The sequence below is a fragment of the Dromiciops gliroides genome, chromosome 4, assembly GCF_019393635.1.
Source record: "Dromiciops gliroides isolate mDroGli1 chromosome 4, mDroGli1.pri, whole genome shotgun sequence".
Classification (NCBI taxonomy): domain Eukaryota; kingdom Metazoa; phylum Chordata; class Mammalia; order Microbiotheria; family Microbiotheriidae; genus Dromiciops; species Dromiciops gliroides.
Window position 1 is genome coordinate 199125971 of NC_057864.1, and position 20237 is coordinate 199146207.

General features: G+C 40.7%; 1 protein-coding gene across 1 annotated transcript; it reads right to left on the minus strand.

Moving 5' to 3' along the window:
- Positions 1–2429: 2429 nt before the first annotated feature.
- On the minus strand, positions 2430–11933 carry MRPL58 (mitochondrial ribosomal protein L58). Its single transcript, XM_043999771.1, has 6 exons — positions 11697–11933; positions 9949–9985; positions 4534–4593; positions 3515–3597; positions 3245–3414; positions 2430–2795 (listed from the first exon to the last, which is right to left on the minus strand). The coding sequence occupies exons 1-6, from the start codon at positions 11886–11888 to the stop codon at positions 2711–2713; spliced, it is 627 nt and encodes a 208-aa protein (XP_043855706.1). The 5' UTR covers positions 11889–11933; the 3' UTR covers positions 2430–2710.
- Between the last annotated feature and the right edge of the window lie 8304 nt (positions 11934–20237).

Sequence of the window (20237 nt, forward strand, 5' to 3'; positions counted from 1 at the left end):
TGGCCCTGGATTCAGGAGTACCTGAGTTCAAATCTGGCCTCAGACACTTGACGCTTACTAGCTGTGTGACCCTGGGCAAGTCACTTAACCCACATTGCCCCAGAAAAAACCAAAAAAAACCAAAAAACCAATTATATGTAAAATCAAGTTTAAAAACATTTCGAGTTCCAAATTCTATCCCTCCCTGTCTCTCCTCTCCTTGAAAAGACAAGTAATTTGCATGGATTTTATATATATGCAATCATGCAAAACATATTTCCATATCAACTATGTTGTGAGAGAAAACATAGATCAAAAAAGCCCCAAACACCAAAAGCCAAACCAAACAAACCAAGAAAAAAAAAATAAAGTAAAAAAACATATACTTCAATCTGCATTTAAGACTCCATCAGGGGCAGCTAGATGGTGTAGTGGCTAGAGCACCACCCCTGGATTCAGAAGGACCTGAGTTCAAATCCAGCCTCAGACACTTAACACTTGCTAGCTGTGTGATCCTGGGCAAGTCACTTAACCCCAATTGCCTTGCAAAAAAAAATAATAATAATAATAATAACATTATAGGACTCCATCAGTCCTTTCTCTGGAGGTGGATAACATTTTTCATCAATAGTTCTCCAGAATTGTCTTGACGCCACCTGCTGGAGACTTACTGTAGAAAAGCTCCGCCATGAGGTGAAGGTCTCTGAGGGCAGTCTTTTCTTAGCATCAGGAAGTGATGTTTGCTTGTGGGAGGAAGAAGGGGGAGCCTGGCGCTCTGACTCCTTCCTGTGAACTCTGGCGGAGAGGGGGTGCTAGGAATGCTCTCTCCCTTTAATAGATAGATGAATCTAGGCCTTTCCCTTTCTCTTCACCAAATTCTTATTCTCCTTAATAAATGCTTAAAAGTCTAACTCTTGCTAAAGCTTATAATTTATTGGCGACCACTCATTAGATATTTTAGACAGACTAGCTAGAATTTTAGCCTTATATATTGCTGAGAAATAGCTAAGTCATTCACTGTTTATCATCATATAATATTGCTATTACTGTGTACAATGTTCTCCTGGTTCTGCTCACTTCACTTTGCAGATTTTTCTGAAAGCATCATGCTCATCATTTCATATAGCACAATAGTAAAGAAATGGTTAGTATCACTCTTATAAATTTGAATCAGTTCCTTATATATCTGAGAAATAAACCTCTCCTAAGATAAACTTTCTGCAAAGATTTTTTTCTCAGTTGGATTCAGGAGAACCCCTAAGTTTAAATCCAGCCTCAGATATTTGACACTTACTAAGCTGTGTGACCCTGGGCAAGTCACTTTTGGCTTTCTCCCTTTCCCCCGCCCCAAAATAAATAAAGTAGTGTGAAATGGAAATGAATGATTTTATATTGAATATTCTTTTTTATGTTATGCTACGTACACAGAATTCTTTTTTTTTTGGTCTTTTTCTATTTAAGTTCAAAATGAATTAAAAACAAACACCAGATCGTTGACCATCAGCTCCATCTTGTCCTCTCTTCCTCTCTCCAATTCTCAAAACCCCTTCTCATTATCTCCCATTCACTCCTTCACTTTAGTTTCTCTCTCTGCATCTGTATTTGATCCCATTGACACCTGTGGTTTCTACCAGATTGTGGTCATTATTATCCTCTCTCCCTCTCTAATCTTTAATCTCTATCTATTAATTCCTTCTCTGCTGCCCACAAATATGTCCAAGCTTCTCCCACTCTGAAAAAAAAAAGGCCTCACTAGATACAACCATTCCTGCCAGCTCTTCTGTATCTTTCCTCCCTTTCTCACCTAAACTCCTTTAAAAAGCTGTCCACACTTGGTGCCTCCACTTCCTCTTAATTAAATCTTTTATGGTGTTTGCCACCTGTACCATTCAACAGGAATTGCTTTCTCCAGTTTTAACAATGACCTCTTGCCACTGATATCATGCCCTTTGTGGAAACCTCAGGCTCTATCTTGGGCCTTCTTCTCTCTCAACACTCTATGACTTGAGGGGCAGCTAGGTGGCGCAGTGGATAGACTACTGGCCCTGGAGTCAGGAAGACCTGAGTTCAAATCCAGCCTCAGACACTTAACACTAGCTGTGTGACCCTGGGCAAGTGGCTTAACCCCAATTGCCTCACCAAAAAAACAAAACAAACAAAAAAAAACCACTCTATGACTTGACCTCATCAATTTCCATGGCTGTCATGATCATCTCTGTGCAGACACAAACTAAATCTGGACTTCCAGACCTGATCTCATTCCTGAGCTCTAGTCATCTATTTCCAACTGGATGTCAAATAGGCAATCTCTAATTCACTTTCTTTCCTCCCAAACCCACCCTTCTCTCTGGACTTCTCTATATCTGTATGTCAAGGATACCACCATTCTCCCCATTGCTCAGGCTCACAATCTCAGCACTATCCAAGAACAAGCAAATCACTGAGAAAACTTTATTGTTAAATACAAAGAGGTATGCTTTATTTGTTATACCAGAACAGTCTCTCAGTGTCTCCAAAGGACTGCTGATTGCAGTTGCTAGACACAAAGTTCTCAAAATTGCTCCCTGGCATGCTGTGAATTGCATGGAACTCATACTGGTGATACATAGTCTTTCCAACTTAGAAGTTCATTGTGCCATGATTCCTCGTGTCAAAGGACAATGCTACGTCATGAGTTAAGCCAGTTTGAGAACCGCTGGAGGGGTCTGCTTCAGGCAGCTGGAAGCTGAGATCAGTCCATATCTACTTTCCTGCTTGCCTTTATGGTGGAATGGATTCTCTTCTGTTTTAGCCTTTCACGATTCATATTTTCTACCCTGAAAACAAAAAGCAAGAAATATGCCTGTATGCCTGACAGCTTTTAAAGTGATAGGTAAGGGTGCAGTGGATAAAGCACTGGCCCTGGGTTCAAGAGGACCTGAGTTCAAACCCAGACTCAGACACTTGATACTTACTAGCTGTGTGACCCTGGGCAAGTCACTTAACCCCCATTGCCCCACAAAAAAAACCCAAAAACCAAAACAAAAATAAAGTGATGAGTAAAGCAACTGTAGAGCAGAAAGAGAAGCAGTGAGATCCACATGCAAGCCCCTTCCTTCCCATTCAGAGTCTTCTTCACCAAAAGCCCTGGCTTCTCATGTGCCCAGTCTGCTTATGAGTCCTGATTTCTTATAGCTCCTCCTTCAAAACCCTTGTGGATTTGAACCCTGTTGGAAAGAAGGTCCCTAGAAACCCAATTTTAGGAATTCAGAGAACTTTCTGTTACCTGATCCTTCTAAGCACAGCGTCCTCTTTGGATGGCTCCTTGGGAGTTTGGCTGGCCTGGGCAATCATGTCTCTAATTTTCTGGAGACAATTTGCCAAATTTCGAAACTGATAGCGACTGGAATCAGAGGTAATAATCAACTCTCCTGATTTGCTGATCTTATTTTTGAACTGGAGTAAGAAAAAAAGAAAATTTAAAATTTAAAAGTGGAAAATATAAAAGCCTAAACAGAATGAAAGGTTACATGGGTATCTAAAAGCAGTTAGTTACCAAGATAGCAATCTTTTGCTGGACAGGCTCTGCAATCCAGTCTGCTGTTGCTAAATGGAACCGGACTTCAGCCTTAGTATTTACTGTGAAGGAGAGGGAGAATAGAAAGTAGGTTCACTGAGAATCCTTGATCAGAAGTACAATAACAGGGGGCAGCTAGGTGGCGCAGTGGATAGAGCACCAGCCCTGGAGTCAGGAGTACCTGAGTTCAAAATCCGGCCTCAGAAGCTTAACACTTACTAGCTGTGTGACCCGCAAGTCACTTAACCCCAATTGCCTCACTAAAAAACAAAAAACAAACAAAAAAAAGAAGTACAATAACAAAGACATTTTAGACTTGCAACCCTGAGAAGTTAAATTGTAATCCTTCCTTGGTTACTCTCCAAGAGAAAAGACACCTTAAACCTTGATGCTTCAAATTCTGGAATGTGAGGTTCAGAGGGTTTGGAGCTGGAAGGAATTTTAAATTAGCCCAACCCTTTCATTTATAAATGAAAAAACCAATGTCCAAAGGGATAAAATGGCTTTGCCAAGGCAATGACTAATTGGCAGCATAGCTAAGATTCCAGTATACAAAGTGTCTCCTTCAAGTTAGTCCAAGTCATAAGGGGGCAAACAAGGTTAATCCCTTAAAGATGGGGAAGCACTTTTGGGAGAAAAATAATGCTCTCATATGTATCGATGCTCAATGCAAGGTTCTTTTTCCACATCTGAAAAGAGCAGGGAGCAAAAGTGTCTTTGTGAGCGATACTATAAATATAAATATGTTCAGGGGCAAGCAGCAGGTTTACACTGTTCCCCCTCTTGATTTATACATGTGCTTGAAGCTTAGTTGTAGCAACCCATAGCTAAGAGCTCCAGGATCAGGCTGGTAGCCAGAATGAAGAACAGGATTTATTATGAGCTGGCCACAGTTAAGCTCCTATTGAAAATCCTTTTTATTTTACTTGAATGTTACAGCATAGCTACCCAGGCCATTTTAGCATTTAGTTTTAATACAAAGGAAAGCATTGAGGTACCTTTATTAACATTCTGCCCTCCAGGGCCACTACTCTTGGAGTAAGATATTTGTAGGCGATCTGCAAGATAGAAGGAAAATAGACATTTTACTCTGGGTCAAAATGAGCCATTTACCAATATACTTTTTAATTTTGTTTTTTGTTATTTAAAAAAAATCACCTTCATTTCTGATTATATCCTTTCCCCTTTTCTTATCCAGTAGGTTATTGTTTATAAAAAAAATAAAAACAATTTATGAACAAGCATTTATCAGTTGCCATGACATGCAAGGCACTTTGCTAAGAAATAGGAATATAAAGAAAAAGCAAAACCAACTCCTGTCCTCAAGGAGCTTACATTCTAATGTACAGGAATAGGTACACAAAAGAAACATTCTGAGTAGATGGAAAGTTGCCTCAGAGGAGATGGTACAGGCAGCTGCAGTGACCTAGAAAGGGCTCCTGTAGAAGGTGGAGTTGGAACTGAATCTTGAAGGAAGCCCGGGATCCCAGTGGTTGGTGGAGAGGAAGTAATGAGCATTCCAGGCATGGGGGGACAATCAATGCACAAACACAGAGAAGGAAGATGGAGTATCAAATGTAATGGTAGGTAGGTCACATGGCCCGATGACAGAATAAGTATTGGGGGGGGGGGAGTAATATAGAAGACAACTGGAATGGAAGGAGCTAGGCCTTGAAGGGCTTCAAAAGCCAAACAGATCTGACATTTGATCCCAAAGGGTAATAAAGAGTCATTCGAATGTATTGAGTTGGGGGATAATATGGTCAAACTTGTGCTAAGAACAATAATTTTGGCAACTGGGTAGAGGATGGAATGGGTTGGAAGGAGACGTGTGACAGGGACTACAATTAGATGGCAACGGGGCAGCTAGGTGGCACAGTGGATAGAGCACCGGCCCTGGATTCAGGAGGACCTGAGTTCAAATCTGGCCTCAGACACTTGACACTTACTAGCTGTGTGACCCTGGGCAAGTCACTTAACCCCCATTGCCCCGCAAAACAAACGAACAAACAAACAAAAAAGAGACTATAGAGAAAAAAGAGAAGAGGGCCCAGGACTAATCCTTGAACTCATGTACCCCAAATAGGTATGACATAGATGAAGATGCAGCAAAGGAGACTGAGGAATGGTTAGACAGGTAAGAGGAGAACCAAGAGAAAGTATATATCACCAGAACCAAGAAAAAAAGGGAAATAGAGGAGATGGTAGTCAATAGTGTCAAATGCTTCAGGGATCAAGAAGAATGAGGATTAAGAAAAGGTCACTAGATTTTGCAACTAAGAGATCAATGTTAACTCTAGAAGGACCAGTCTCAGTAGAATGAAGAAGCTGGCAATCAGATTGTTAGAGGTTTATCAGTGAGATGAGAGGAAGTGGAGGCATTGAGTATAGTCAGCTTTATCAAGGAGAGAGAGAAGAGAAGAGGAGAGGAGAGAGGAAAAGAGAGAGGAAAAAATGATAGTGTAAAAATCTGCTAAAGAAAATGGAAGAGGACAGGATGAACTTTATATGTAAAGTAGTCAGACTTGGTAAGAAGGGACACCTTTTCATTAGAGGGTAAAAAACCAAAATGAGATTAAAAAAAAGAAAGGAGGATTGAGCACCGGCCCTGGAGTCAGGAGTTCAAATCCGGCCTCAGACACTTAACACTTACTGGCTGTGTGACCCTGGGCAAGTCACTTCACCCCAATTGCCTCACCAAAAAAAAAAGGAGTTCAACAAAATTAATCAATCTCTCAACTGAGTCTGATGGTATCTGTAAATATGCCACACTTATAATTCTCTATATTTCCAACTGAGGGAGGTATATTTTCTTGTTTCTTTAGGGACAACTTGGTTATTATAATTTCAGAGAGTGTAGCTTCATTTATTTTTGTTCTTTAGTTTTATATTGTTATGTTCCTTACGTATATTGTTTTCCTGGTTCTATTTATTTTATGAGTTCATATAAGTCTTCCCATTTTTTTTTCAGAATTCCTCATGATCATCCCTTCTTACAGTTCAGTAATATTTCATTATATTCATATACCACAATTTGCAATAAACATTTTCATTTATAATTTTGGGTTCCAATTTTTATCCCTCTTTCCCCCCCTACCCCAACTCCCTCCCTTTGGCTGCAAACAATCAGATATGGGGTATACATGTGTGAATATGTAAAACATGACCATATTTGTCATTTTGTATAAGAAAACTGGACATATACTGCAATTTGTGTAGCCATTCTACAGCTTATGGGTGTCTACTTTGCTTCCAGCTTTTGGCCACCACAAAAAGTGCTGTCATGAATATTTTAATGTAGATAGAGCATTCTTTTTGTCTTTGACCTCTTTGTCATTTTCATAGCACAACTCCAAAATTGCTTTCCATAATGGTTGGGTCAATTCAGATTCTGCTCAACAGTGCATGAGGGTGCTTGTCTTCCCACAGCCCCTCTAATATTAATTGTTCCCATTTTTTATCATCTTTTCCGATTTTCTGGGTGTGAGGTAAAAACCCCAGGCATTTCTCCTCTTATTGTGATTTGGAGCAAGCTTTCATGATTGTTAAGAGATTACATTCTTATTTGAAAAGTTTGTTCACTCTTGGTACAGATGTGGAAAGCACTTTGGAATTATGCCCAGAAAGTGACCAAACTGTGCCTATCCTTTGACTCAGCTACGCCACTCCCTACTAAACCTCTACCCTAAAGACATCAAAGAAAGAGGAAAAAGATCTGTATGTACAAAGTTATCTATAGCAGTTATTTTCATGATAGCCAAAAAAGAGAAACTAAGGGGGTATCCCATATGTGAATGGTGAAACAATTTGTGAATATAACAGAATATTGTTCCATAAGAAATTGTGAAATGGACAATTTCAAAAGAAACTGGGAAGATCTTTAAGAATAAATTAATGCAGAGTTAAATAAACACAACTAGGAGAACAATTTATACAATGATAAGATTAGAAAAACAACTTTGAAAGACTTTAGAATGCTGAAGTGTAACAGTAAATTACAAGTCCAAAGATGAAACATGCCACTTACTTCTGACAGAGAAGTAACGAATTTAAAATGAATGATATAAATTTTCAGCACGATTAATATGGTATGTTATGTGCTGAAGGGGTTTAAATTTTTTTTGCTTATTCTGTGAATTAAGCAGCAGTTCACAGCTGAACTTGGGTAGTTTATGACATGAAATGAGATGATGTGAGTGCTTTGAAAGCATTATGCAAATATAATTGATCACTCTTAGGGCACTCTAATTAAAGGAGGTAGTGAGAGGGCCAAATTAATTAAACAAAATACTTGTTACTTGGGGGGAAAAGCGTGTTTGTATTCTTTTACCACTTACTCAGTAGACAATGACTCAGTCTTACATATTTGTGTTAGTTCCTTATATATGACCTTCTTGTTATTAATGTCAGCTATAGTTTTTTACAAAGCATCTATAGTTCAATGAGTTTCATGGAGATTATCCTTATAGTAAAGATTCTAGTAAGAAATAGAATTCTAGTAAGGAAGGGAGAGGCAGGTATTTTTATTAGGCTCATTTTACATCCAGGAAAACTAACAAAGATAAAGAATAAATGACATTTACAGTCACTGGAGAAACTAAACCTGAAATCCAGATCTTCTGCCCAGTAAAAAACTACAGGGCCCCCATATCTGTTGGCCTCAATCTTTCTTTTATTTTTATAATTAGCATTGTTTTAAAAGCTGAAATATAATGACAAACCACACCAGGATCTTACTTGTTTTACACTGAAGTGGAGGTGAAGTAGAAAGAACAATGGAGCTGTGTTCCTGAGCCCTGGTTCTGTCACCATAAATCACTGTGTGGCTGGGCAAATCAATTAACCTCTTTTGAGCCTACATTTCCTCAACTATAAAAATGAGAAATCAGGACCAAATCCTCAAGACCAACTGCCACTGGCAGGTCTTCTTGGCAGGTCAAATTCAACATGTCAAAGGACTCTTTCGTCCTCCAAACATTTTTATTTCTGTTGATAGCACATCTATCTTTCTAGTCACCCGGATTTGCAACCTTTCAGTCATCCTTAATTCTTCCCTCTCCCTTACTTTCCATAACCAATCAGTTACCAAGTCTTGTTTATGATACTTCCATAACTTCTCTCAAATCCATCCCCTTCTCTTCTCTCACATGGCCACTAATTCAGACCCTATTTGCCTCTCTACTGGTAAAGTGCAATAACTTCCCAGCTGATCTCCCTATTTCCAGTCTCAATCCTCTCTATTCCATCCTTCCCACAGCTGGCAAATCTAACATTCCTAAAACGGAGTTCTGACCACATCACTTTCCAGTTTAATAACTGTCAGTCGTCAGTGGCTTTCTATTGCCACTAAGATAAAACACAGACTCCACAACCTGGCATTTAAAACTCCATAATTTGGCTTTTACCTAGCTTTTCAGACTTAAAACAGTCCCCTTCGTGTACTCTATAGTGCAGCCACTCTATCCTATTAGTTTTTCCTTGAATTCAATACTTCATCTCCTCTCTCCATGCCTTTGTTTCCATGGCTGTAACATATATTTCACCTTTGCTTCTCAGATCAGTAGCCTCCTTCAAGGCTCAGGTCAAGGTGCCACCTCCTAAGGGAATTCGGTTCCAATTTCCCCCAGCTGTTAGTGCTCTCTCCCCTGTCTCAAATTATTTTCTATTTATTTCTACGTGTACATGTATTCCTGGGAGAATGTAAGAAAATTGAGGCCAGTGACTACTTACTTTTTTCATTTGTAGCTCCACATTTAGCAAAGCACATTATTGTTGTTCAGTTGTTTCATTTGTGTCTGACTCTTTGTGACCCCGTTTGGGGTTTTCTTGGCAGAGGTACTGGAGTGGTTTGCCATTTCCTTCTCTGGCCCATTTAAGAGATGAGGAAACTGAGGCAAACAGGGTGAAGTGACTTCCCCAGGGTCACGTGGTTAGTAAGTATTTGAAGCCATATTAGAACTCAGTAAGATGAGTATTCCTGAGTTTAGGCCTGGCAACTCTATCCACTGCATGACCTACATTATATGTAGTGATAAATTAATAAAGTGTTAACAAATAAAAAGTGTTTGCTTAACAGAATAATAATAGAATTTAATAGAACTGAATCTCTATATTCCCTGCCAACTCTATGATACCATAATCTATGAAAAGCAATCTTACTGATCAAACTTAATTGAGAAGGAAGAGGGGAATGACAGTGGGTTAGTCAGTATTCTAGGGTTTTCTAGCTAGCAGAAAGGCCATTTCTGGAGCTTCTGGAGATATGATATAAAGAAGCAAGCATAAGATAGCAATGGTAACCTATTATAGTTGATACCCAATAGAACTCTCAACTTAAGAGGCAATGAAGAGGGAATCTCTTTGAAAAAATAATTTAATTTTCAAAGACAGTAAAGAGGCAAAAGCTGACTTACCTATAGGAATGTCAGTGCTGGCCTGCTTTGCATCATCCTACAACAAACAGACATATACACTCAATGTTAAGAAACACATACAACACTAAGCAAAACCTTCTGGGGTAGATGAATCTGTGCCCTGGGTGATTTAAGTAAGGAGACTCGCAAACTACAGCTTGAGAAAGCAATCTGGAGAGCTATAGATGGTTTTTTACATTTGAAAATCCAATAAAACTTTATTTATACTTTATTTACCAATATACAAACAATGATTCAAATAAGAATACCCCCCCCCAAAGTCACCAGATTTGTGGTCTCAACTCGATCTCTTTGTTTGAGATCTTATTAGTGTACTGAATCTACTATTCCTTTTCACTGTGGGGTCCAGTAACACTCCAATATGAGCCTCAAAGAATGGGACAGAAGCAAAGATTTGGATAGAACACCAGCCCTGGAGTCAGGAGGACCTGAGTTCAAATCCAGCTTCAGACACTTGACACTAGCTGTGTGACCTTGGGCAAGTCACTTAACCCTAAGTGCCTCACCAAAATAAAATAAAATAAAAAATAAAAAAAATCCAAAGCTAAGAAGAAAACCAGAGCTAGGTTTCTTAGAATCCTTAAACTTGAGATAACAACCAGCGATTCAATGTCGGGTTCTTCCTAGGTACATATGCTTTGGGGTTCATGTCACTTTTTTTCTGGGTGTTTCCAGTAGTAAGATGCCTAAACTGCTAGAAAACTCAAGAGCTATAGGGCACTCTCACTAGCAAACCAAACCGCATTTGGGAAGTACTGTCCTTTTCTTGTCCACCTTTAAGGACCGCTGGCTTCTAAAACATACTCAATCTACTAACTGGGTATGCAACCTCAGGAAAGTCATTTCAGTTTTCTGGGCCTCAGTTTCTCCCATCTGCTAAGTAAGGGGGGCTGTATTTGATGGTTTAGAGGATCCCTTTTAGTTCTGACATTCTTCAGGCTGGGCAGGCTACAGCAGGATGGTGGGGAGAAAAACAAACAAAACAACCCTGGGTTTACAAGCACCTGGGATCTAGTCTTAGCTCTGTTAATGATTCCGTTATTTTTCCTCTCACAGCCTCAGTTTTTTCTTCAGTGCAGGGGTTGGGCTAGAAATGATCACTAAGGTTCCTTCCATCTCCACTACTCTTCTTATTATTTCTGGAGGAAATTGGGGCTAAATGACTTGTCTAGGGTTACATTGCTGGAAAGTGTCTGAAAGCGAATTTGAACACAAGTTCTCCTAACTCCAGAGCCAGCGCTCTATTGCGCCATTTAGTTGCAGCCCCTTCCCCCCCTCCCCCCCGTCCCCCAACCTCTACTACTCTTTAACATTAAAAGCCAGCGACTCCGGTAGCTGCTAAACTAAGCTAAGCTGCCATGGAGGCACGAAAACCCGGAAAAAACCCCACGTGGTATAGTCTTGGGGCTACTTTTCTAAAAGCAACGAGCGTTCCGCTACCCACCAAAAAGGAATCGCATAACCCACAAACCCCGCATTTTCAAACCTAGCCAATGAGGCGCCAGCTTTCCGACAAGCCCTACAGCGTCTCCCAGTCTAGCCAATGAAGAGTCAGCTCTCTAACATCCCCATAGCAACTTCACAACCAGCCAATGAAGAGGCAGTTTTCTGACGCAGTTACTTGACCGGCGAGCCCTACACCTAGCCAACGAAGCGCCGCCTCTTTGATGTCATTCGGGGTTAAGATCAGGCCGCCCATCTCGGTTTTCCGTCCAATCCACTCTTACCGGGACTCTCCAGGCAGTCTCCCGGCCGCAGGAGTTCGGGTAAAGCTTATCCAGGCTGTAGATGCTCTTGAACTCAGAGCTGGCGGCCTTCTCGTGAAGAGCACGGCAGAGGCAGAGGCCGGGCGGCTGAAACAGAGCCAGCCTGAACCAAGCCGGGCTCGGCAACCCAAGAAGACATCGGGCAGCGGCCATGTTTTCTCCTCCTGGTTGCTTCCGGCGGGTGTTCACGCTCCACAAGTCCGGCCGGAAACGCAGCACAAGGGCAGGGTCTCCTGACTACGTAGTTTCCGCTTATTTTAGACCTAGCTGAAAGGAAGATTCAGGCATGTTGTAATCTGCGTATTGATGGGAATTTGTGAGTGGTCCAAGGTGGCACATTGTTTTTTTTTGTTGTTGTTTTTGTTTCCCATAACCTGTGACTTCATATGTGTAAGGAAATCATAGGTTTATACATCTAATGCTGGAAAAAACCCAACTATGGGAGTCTGGTGAGATCCTTCTCAAGAGTAATGTTTTTAAATGCACAACATTCAATATAGGATTACAAAGGAAATAAATTACATTGGAATCCTCTTATCAATTTTTTTTTTAAGTTCACAGATTCCACATGAGAACCACATCCTGACTATTAAGTAACCCATTCCCTTCATTTTATAGATGAAGAAATAGACATAAGTAGGTTGGGTGATTTGTCCTAGGTCACATAGGGAGAGAATGTTAGTAGGATTTGAACCTAGGTCCTCCAGACTCTGGAACTTAGTAACCCTAAGCACTGGATTTGGAGGCAGAGATACTTGACTTGGAATCCTTGACTTAATGATCATAGATGTAGGGCTGGATGGGACCTCAATGGTCAGCTAATTTCAACCCTCTCATTGATGAGGAAACAAGTCTAGAAAAGTTAAGGTGTTTGTCCAAGGTCATGAAGTTCATCTCCTTGATGAACTTTATACCTTATCCTTTGCAATCTAGCTTTCAAACTTGTTCTACTGGAATTGCACTCTCCACAGTTACCAGTGATCTCTTAATTGTCAAATCAAACGGCCTTTTCTCAATCCTCTTCCCTTTTGACTCCTCTACAACCTCTGCCCCCTTAACCACCTTCCCCTCCTTGATACTCTTTTCTCTTTAGGCTTTTGCAGCCCAGCTTTCTCCTGGTTCTCCTCCTACCTGTATCATAGCTCCTCAGTCTTCTTTACTGGTTATCTGCATCCAAGGTTATACTAACTATGGGTTTCCTCCATGGCCCAGTCCTGGGCTCTCTTCTCTTTAAATAATTTTGGCGATTTTATCAGTTTTCACAGGTGCAATTATCTATGCAGATGATTCCCATATATACACCCACATACATACATATATATACACATATATACTTCTGCATATATATATATATATATATACACACATGTATGCATACATACATACATTGTGTTTGTATAGCCTTAATCACTCTCCTGAGCTCCAGTCCCACATCACCAGCTGCCTTTTGGACATCTTAAATTGGATGTCCTGTAGGCGGTTCAAACTCATCATGTCCAAAACTGACCTCATATTTCTCCTAAAATCCTTCGCTCTTCCTGACTTTATTATAGAAAAGGGCACCACCATCTTCCTGTTCACTAAGGCTCTCAACCTCAGTGTCATCTTTAACTCTTTACTTTCTCTCATCCCACATATCCCATCTTTTGGAGTAGACCCTCATCATCTTATTCCTGGACTACTGCAATAAAAGAAGTGCCAAACTATCCACAGCCTTTGACTTAGAAATTCCACTGCTGGGTCCATTATGGTGTTAATGGAAATAACATCAACAAAACAATGGAAACTGAAGGTTTTGAAATTATTTTGACCAAGTCTGGCCCCAAAGAAAAGCTATGAAGCTTCTTTGCAAATGGAGACCATGGGAATGGAACACTGCATATAAAGGTGGACTTGGTTGGTATGTTGACTCATTTTGCTGTTCTTTTTTCCCTTTAAAAATTATTATAAGGTGGTCCAAGATAGCTCCAAAGGACTCATGATGGAAAATGCTCTCCAAATCCGAAAAGAAAAAAAAAAGAATTGTGGGATATGGATGCAGATTGAACCATACTATTTCTCTTGTTTTTGGTGCTGTTGTTTTTCTTTTTTGAGGTTTTTCCTTTTTGCTCTGATTCTTCTCTTATAACATGACTAATGCAGAAATATGTTTAATGTTATTGTACATATATAACCTATATCAGATTACTTGTTGTCTTGGGGAGGGGGGGAGGGAGGAAAAATTTGAAACTAGCAATCTTATAAAAACAAATGTTGAAAAATATTTCTACATGTAACTGGAAAATAATAAAATACTTTTGTAATTAAAAAATTATTATAAGGGATGTCTTTCTGGAAGATGGAATTAGAAGGGATATATAGAGAAATGAAGATGCTGTACCATAAAATTTTAAATTAAAAAAAAAAAAGGAGAAAGTGTATTCCTTAGAAGAAGATACTTCCTCCTTACAAAGAGAACCATGAAGATGGGAGCACAGCAGACACAGACCCACTTACCATTGTATGGAGCAAACTGCCTCAGTTTACCCAAATAACTCGAGGAGACCACCAAGTCAAGCAGAGACAGATTTATTACATTCCTGCAGGAATGGGCAAACTCAATGCCTGAGCCACGCTAGCTAATACATGCCATGACCTTTTATAGGTGAAGTCCCCACGCACACTAGGGCGAAGTCACAATCTAACATCCAATCCTGTCTCACCCAGGGTGCGTGTTTAGCTCGTGATCAATGTATGGAGACATGCATACGTGTTCCAGGAACAAGGGGGAAAAGGGGAGGGGGATCAAGGTCAAACCAAAGGAAGAGGAAACGGGAGTGACAGTCAGATGTTTCAGATCTCACAGTTCCCACTGACTCCCCTCTCCCGGCCCCTGTCTCTAAAGATATTCAACCTGAATAACAGGAAGAGTCACTCGGGTGCTTCAGCATTGTTCTGTAGTCGTGTTAATTCTAGAAAGACGACAGGGTTAAAATTTATCTTCAGCTATGTTGGGAAGAAAAGAATAATCCATTGTTGGGACCCCAGGGCCAAGGGGATTCTGCTCTGAGAAAAAGAGACATGTCACTTAACATCTGGTCTCAACTTAATTGCCGCATCCTGTGCCGAACCCCGTCCTTTCTTCTTGAGTCCCGAGTATTGAATTGGTGGGCAAACTCCCTGACCCACTCAACAGGGACTGGGGTTCTGACTGTTAAGGGCTAAAATTCTAGCTAAACTGTCTAAAATATCTAATGAGTGGTCGCCAATAAATTATAAGCTTTAGCAAGAGTTAGATTTTTAAGCATTTATTAAGGAGAATAAGAATCTGGTAAAGAGAGAGAAAAAGGCCTAGATTCCTATCTATTAAAGGGAGAGCACATTTCTAGCTCCCTTCTCCACCAGAGTCCAAAGGAAAGAGCGTGAGACAGAGCCCAGTCTCTTCCTTCCTCCTCCCACTAGCCCGCGTCACTTCCTGACGCTAAAGAAAAGACTCCTGGTCTTGCCCTCAAAGACCCTCACTTCATGGGTGGAACTCTTCTACGGTAAGTCTCCAGCAGGTGGCGTCATTCCAATCGTTACATGACACATGATGGATTGCAGACAAAACTAATATGTAGCTGACAAGTGGGGAGACTGAGCAGAAGTAAAAATACTGTTAATTGGCAATAAAACTTAAAGGAGACAGTGAGAATTTGATAAGCAATAAACTTCTAAACGAACTATACTGGGGCAGGGCTGGGTACCTTCCAGACCCCATCCTCAGAGTTTAATCTGACTCAAATCCATAATCATCTCATACACCATGGACAGGACAAATGTCTATGAATCAGAATCAGGATGGACAAAGATTTCTGGAGAGAGGCCTACATATTCACATGGTCTCTTAGGAAAGAAGTTAAGGTCTGGAGAAAGGGTTACCCCCTAGCTTCCTTCAAGTATCGGCTCAAGTGCTACCTCTTTCAAGAGTCCTTTTCCCCAGTAGTTAATAGTATCCTTCCATCACTTTATATTAACTTAAATAGCTCTAAATATATAGTAGGGGCAGCTAGGTGACTCAGTTGATAAAGTTCCAGGCCTGGAGTCAGGGAGACTCATCTTCCTGAGTTCAAATCTGGCCTCAGACACTTACTAACTGTGTGACCCTAAGAAGTCACTTAACCCTGTTTGCCTCAGTTTCCTTATCTGTAAAAATGAGCTGGAGAAGGAATGTGGCAAATCACTTTTATTTCTGTGATATGGGTCTGCGGGACCTCAGAAATTTTCTGAGGCAACTCAGAAAACTTTCTCCTTGAGAAGCTAAACTAAAGGATAGACATACCAAAGAAGTAAGGGAGATAAGGGGCACCTGCCTGGGACTTAGATAACTCCAGAACTCAGGACCACCACCCCTCATTCCAGCTTCTCCCACCCCCAATAAGGTACTTTCCACTCTCAGGTGACCACCCCATCTACCCTCCATTAAATGGTTGTTCCTAGTCTGGTTGAAAGAGGTAAAAGTTCTAAACTTTCCTCCCAGCCAAGTCCCTTTGTATTGAATAAAACTGTTCTTTTATCTTTAATCAGGATGTTTATGAAAGTGGAATTCTTTTTTTTTTTTTTTGGTGAGGCAATTGGGGTTAAGTGATTTGCCCAGGGTCACACAGCTATTAAGTGTCAAGTGTCTGAGATCAGATTTGAACTCAGGTACTCCTGAATCCAGGGCTGGTGCTCTATCCACTGCGCCACCTAGCTGCCCCTGAAAGTGGAATTCTTAACAGAGGAATACCTAAGGACCCCCACCTCTTATTTCCCCCATGACACTTTGCCACCCAAATGGGGTCACAAAGACTCATATATGACTGAAATGACTGAAAAGCAACACACATCTAGTCATCTTATACAATATAAATTTCTTATAGGCAGAGACATCTCATTTTTGTATTTATGATCTCAGCAACTGCACAGTGCTTCCTACAACACTTAAATTTTAAAAACATTATTTATGGATGTATTGTTACTGGTCCTATGAGTTATATGGGCTGTGCAAGTCTGGAGGGGCTGAATGTAATGTCATGGGGTGCAGAGCACCCCAGAAGTTCTCTGGGGCACATCAAGGAACCTTCTCCTTGAGAAATTAAACCAGAGGACAGATAACGCCTAGAGAGATAATAGTGAGCTAGCTTCGGAATCCTACCCTTCATTCTGGTCTCCCTTACCCTGGGGAGATAAATTTGGGTGTGGCTGCGGCCTTTGTGTCCTGAAGAGGGATCCGTAGCCACCCCTCAACCAATTCCTCTAGTCACTACCAGTGGGGGATGGTCCTCCACTCCTCACCCAATTCCCCCAGCTACCACCAGTGGGAGATGGTCCTCTCTCACTAAAGGAACTTTCCACAGGCAGATGGTCCACCCCCATCAGTCCTCTATAAAAGTACCTTCCAGTCTCCTGTTCGAGGAGATTTGGTACCTCTGAGCCATGTGCTTTATGCCAAATCTCCCCATGAAAAGTCCAAGGATTTCTTTCATGGTTTCCCTCCCCCCACCCTTCCCTTCCCTTGCTCCTAAATAAACTATCACCTTATTCTAACTACTTTTGTGTGCAAGAGGGTATAATTCTTTAAAGAGGAATTCCTAAGAACCCCAATCCCTAACACATCCCATACCCCATTTCCCATCATTACAGTAACAAGGGTTTCAGAGCTGCCCTTTCTGGTTCTGGTTGATCACATGGGAGATTTGGGTCTGGTTTCTAGTCATGTATGATAGTGATGGAGGTGGCCAGAAGGGTTAACAGATAAACTAAGACTTTAGTAACCAGAGGGTTCCAGTCCTTATCAACAAACACTATCAACAGAAGCCTAAGGAAACAGTAGCCAGGGATTAATAATCCTAGGTGACAGGAAACAGAAACTGTACGTAGAAACCAGGTCTTAAAGTAAAGAGATATCCTAAACAGAGAGACCCTTGGTGTCTGACAAGTCTAAACATGTTTTATGAACATACACAGAAAGACCAAATGTGTTCTTAGGTTCACCTTATGATGTTTCAACCCCCAAAACAGACCCCTAGGGAAAAAGGCACCCACCTCAGGGGACATCTTAGCACCTCAAGAATTCTAAAATAGGGTATGAAGCTCCCACAAGAAGGAGATTAAGATAATGAAGAAATAACCTACATTTTTCACTATTAATATAACCATTTAAATCTCCCTAACCAAAACACTTTTCTCCTTGGTGTTCTCCCTGTGGTCATCAGTCTTTTTTTGTTTGTTTTTTGGGGGGTTGAGGCAATTGGGGTTAAGTGACTTGCCCAGGGTCACACAGCTAGTACATGTCAAGTGTCTGAGACCAGATTTGAACTCAGGTCTTCCTGACTCCAGGGCCAGTGCTCTATCCACTGCACCACCTAGCTGCCCCCATCATAGTCTTTTGCTTTTTGTTGTTTTTTTTGTGAAGCAATGAGGGTTGAGTGACTTGCCCAGGGTCACACAGCTAGTAAGTGTCAAGTGTCTGAGGTTGGATTTGAACTCAGGTCTTCCTGAATCCAGGGCCTGTGCTTTATCCACTGCGCCACCTAGCTTCCCCCATAGTCTTTTTTTTTTTTTGGCAGGGCAATGGGGGTTAAGTGACTTGCCCAGGGTCACACAGCTAGTAAGTGTTAAGTGTCTGAGGCCGGATTTGAACTCAGGTACTCTTGAATCCAGGGCCAGTGCCTTATCCACTGCACCACCTAGTTGCTCCCCCCCCCCATAGTCTTTTAATAAAACTTAGAAACTGAGTCACTGAGTCTTGTAATTCTTTGGGATACCTCATGATCAATTTGATTAATTAAATCCATCCCCACATCAGTAGTAATAGAGGATTTGAAATCTGAGATGAGGTAGTCTTCTTATTGGCTGCTGAGCATAGTACCCAAAGGTTGCTCAAGCTTAAAATATGGGGGTCACTCAGACTATACTTTGCAAAAGTAGCTTGACTTTGCACAATCCCCACTTTTGTGCTAACCACATTTATGGTACAGAACCACAATCAGTTCTATATTGCTCCTCTATCCTCAACTTCATCATTCTAATCTCTGAGACTCTTGCCAAATCAATTTGTCTATAAATTAGGGGGCTTAAACTTGCAACAGGAAATAAGTGTATTATGGCCGTGAGTATTATAAATCATAATTCCGTATTTCCTTCAATGCCATAAAAGTTAAACTTTTTAAGTGGAGTCATATTCTCATATATCCCTTAAGGAGACAAACCTTGTTAAATAGGCTCTATATGATATAGGATGGAATTAAGGTGATTAAATTAATCATGAGGTGTCCCAAAGGAATTACAAGACTCTGACTCAGTTTCACAAATTTTATTGAAAAGACTATTGACCTCAGGGAGAGTACCATAGAAAAGAAGAAAGGTATCTCTTGAATAGGAAAAGAGAAGACGGCTATATTTATGGTATGGATAAATGGATTATCAGTCTCATTATAATAATCTCTACTTTAGGGAGGTACATGGGGGTTCATATACTAATTTGGACTTCCTGGGGTCAACCCCCGAGGTGGGTACCTTTTTCTGTGGAGGTGTATTTTGCGGGTTTACACACCATAAGATGAATCTAAGGACATATTTGGTCCTTTCTGCTCATGTACCTAAAAACATACCTCAACTTGCCAAGGTCAGAGTGATGTAGGAGGCAAAAAAGGGTTAATAGAAAAATCTAAGACCCAAGCTCTAGTACAGATATTAGCTCTAAAAGGGAGTTAGATCTCAGTTAATGGATAACTTATGTTAGGTTCTCATACCCATAGTGATCAACATCCATAATGGACCAGAGCAGGTCAGGTCAAAATAACAATAAAGGAAAAAGACAACCTATAAAAATTCTAATGAAAAATGATTATATTTTGAAACTAGCCATGGGAATCAGAAAGATACATGCGCAGAAAAGGCCAAATTTGTCCCCAGATTCACCTTATGATGTGTAAACCCCCAAAACACACCTCCACTGAAAAAGGTACCCACCTCGGGGGTTGGCTTAGGACCCCCAGGAATTCCAAATTAGGATAAACCCTCCCTTGTAACACCTCTAGGTGGAGAATATTATAATGAGGATAGGCCCTCCCTTGTACCTCCCCAAGGTGGAGATGATTATAATGAGACTGATAATCAATTTATCTACACTATAAATATAACTGTCTTTCCTTTCCTTATTCAAGAGATACCTTTACAATATTCTGGTTCTCTCCCTGTGGTCACCCACAGTATTGCAATAAAACTTGGCAAACTGAGTCACTGAGTCTTGTAATTCTTTTGGGATGACTCACAATTAATTTGACCCCAAATTCCATCCCACATCAAGAGTTTCTCTGTGTTTTTGATCTCTCTTTTCTTAGGCCTGGTTTCTGGATATTAACATTTACCAGTGACCTGTCTCTTTATGTTTTTGTTGTGGGTAGTGATTAATGGGAACTGGACTTCCAGGTAACAATTAACAAGAACCTAGGCCCTGCCTTATATTGATGAGGGCCCAAGTCTTAAATTATCCATTCA

Coding starts and splice junctions, on each gene's coding strand:
- MRPL58 (XM_043999771.1), bottom strand. CDS start 11,888: ATGGCCGCTGCCCGATGTCTTCTTGGGTTGCCGAGCCCGGCTTGGTTC. Junction 3,415..3,514: donor AGCAAAAGATTGCTATCTTG/GTAACTAACTGC, acceptor TTCTTACTCCAG/TTCAAAAATAAGATCAGCAA. Junction 2,796..3,244: donor GCTGTGCTTAGAAGGATCAG/GTAACAGAAAGT, acceptor TTTTGTTTTCAG/GGTAGAAAATATGAATCGTG.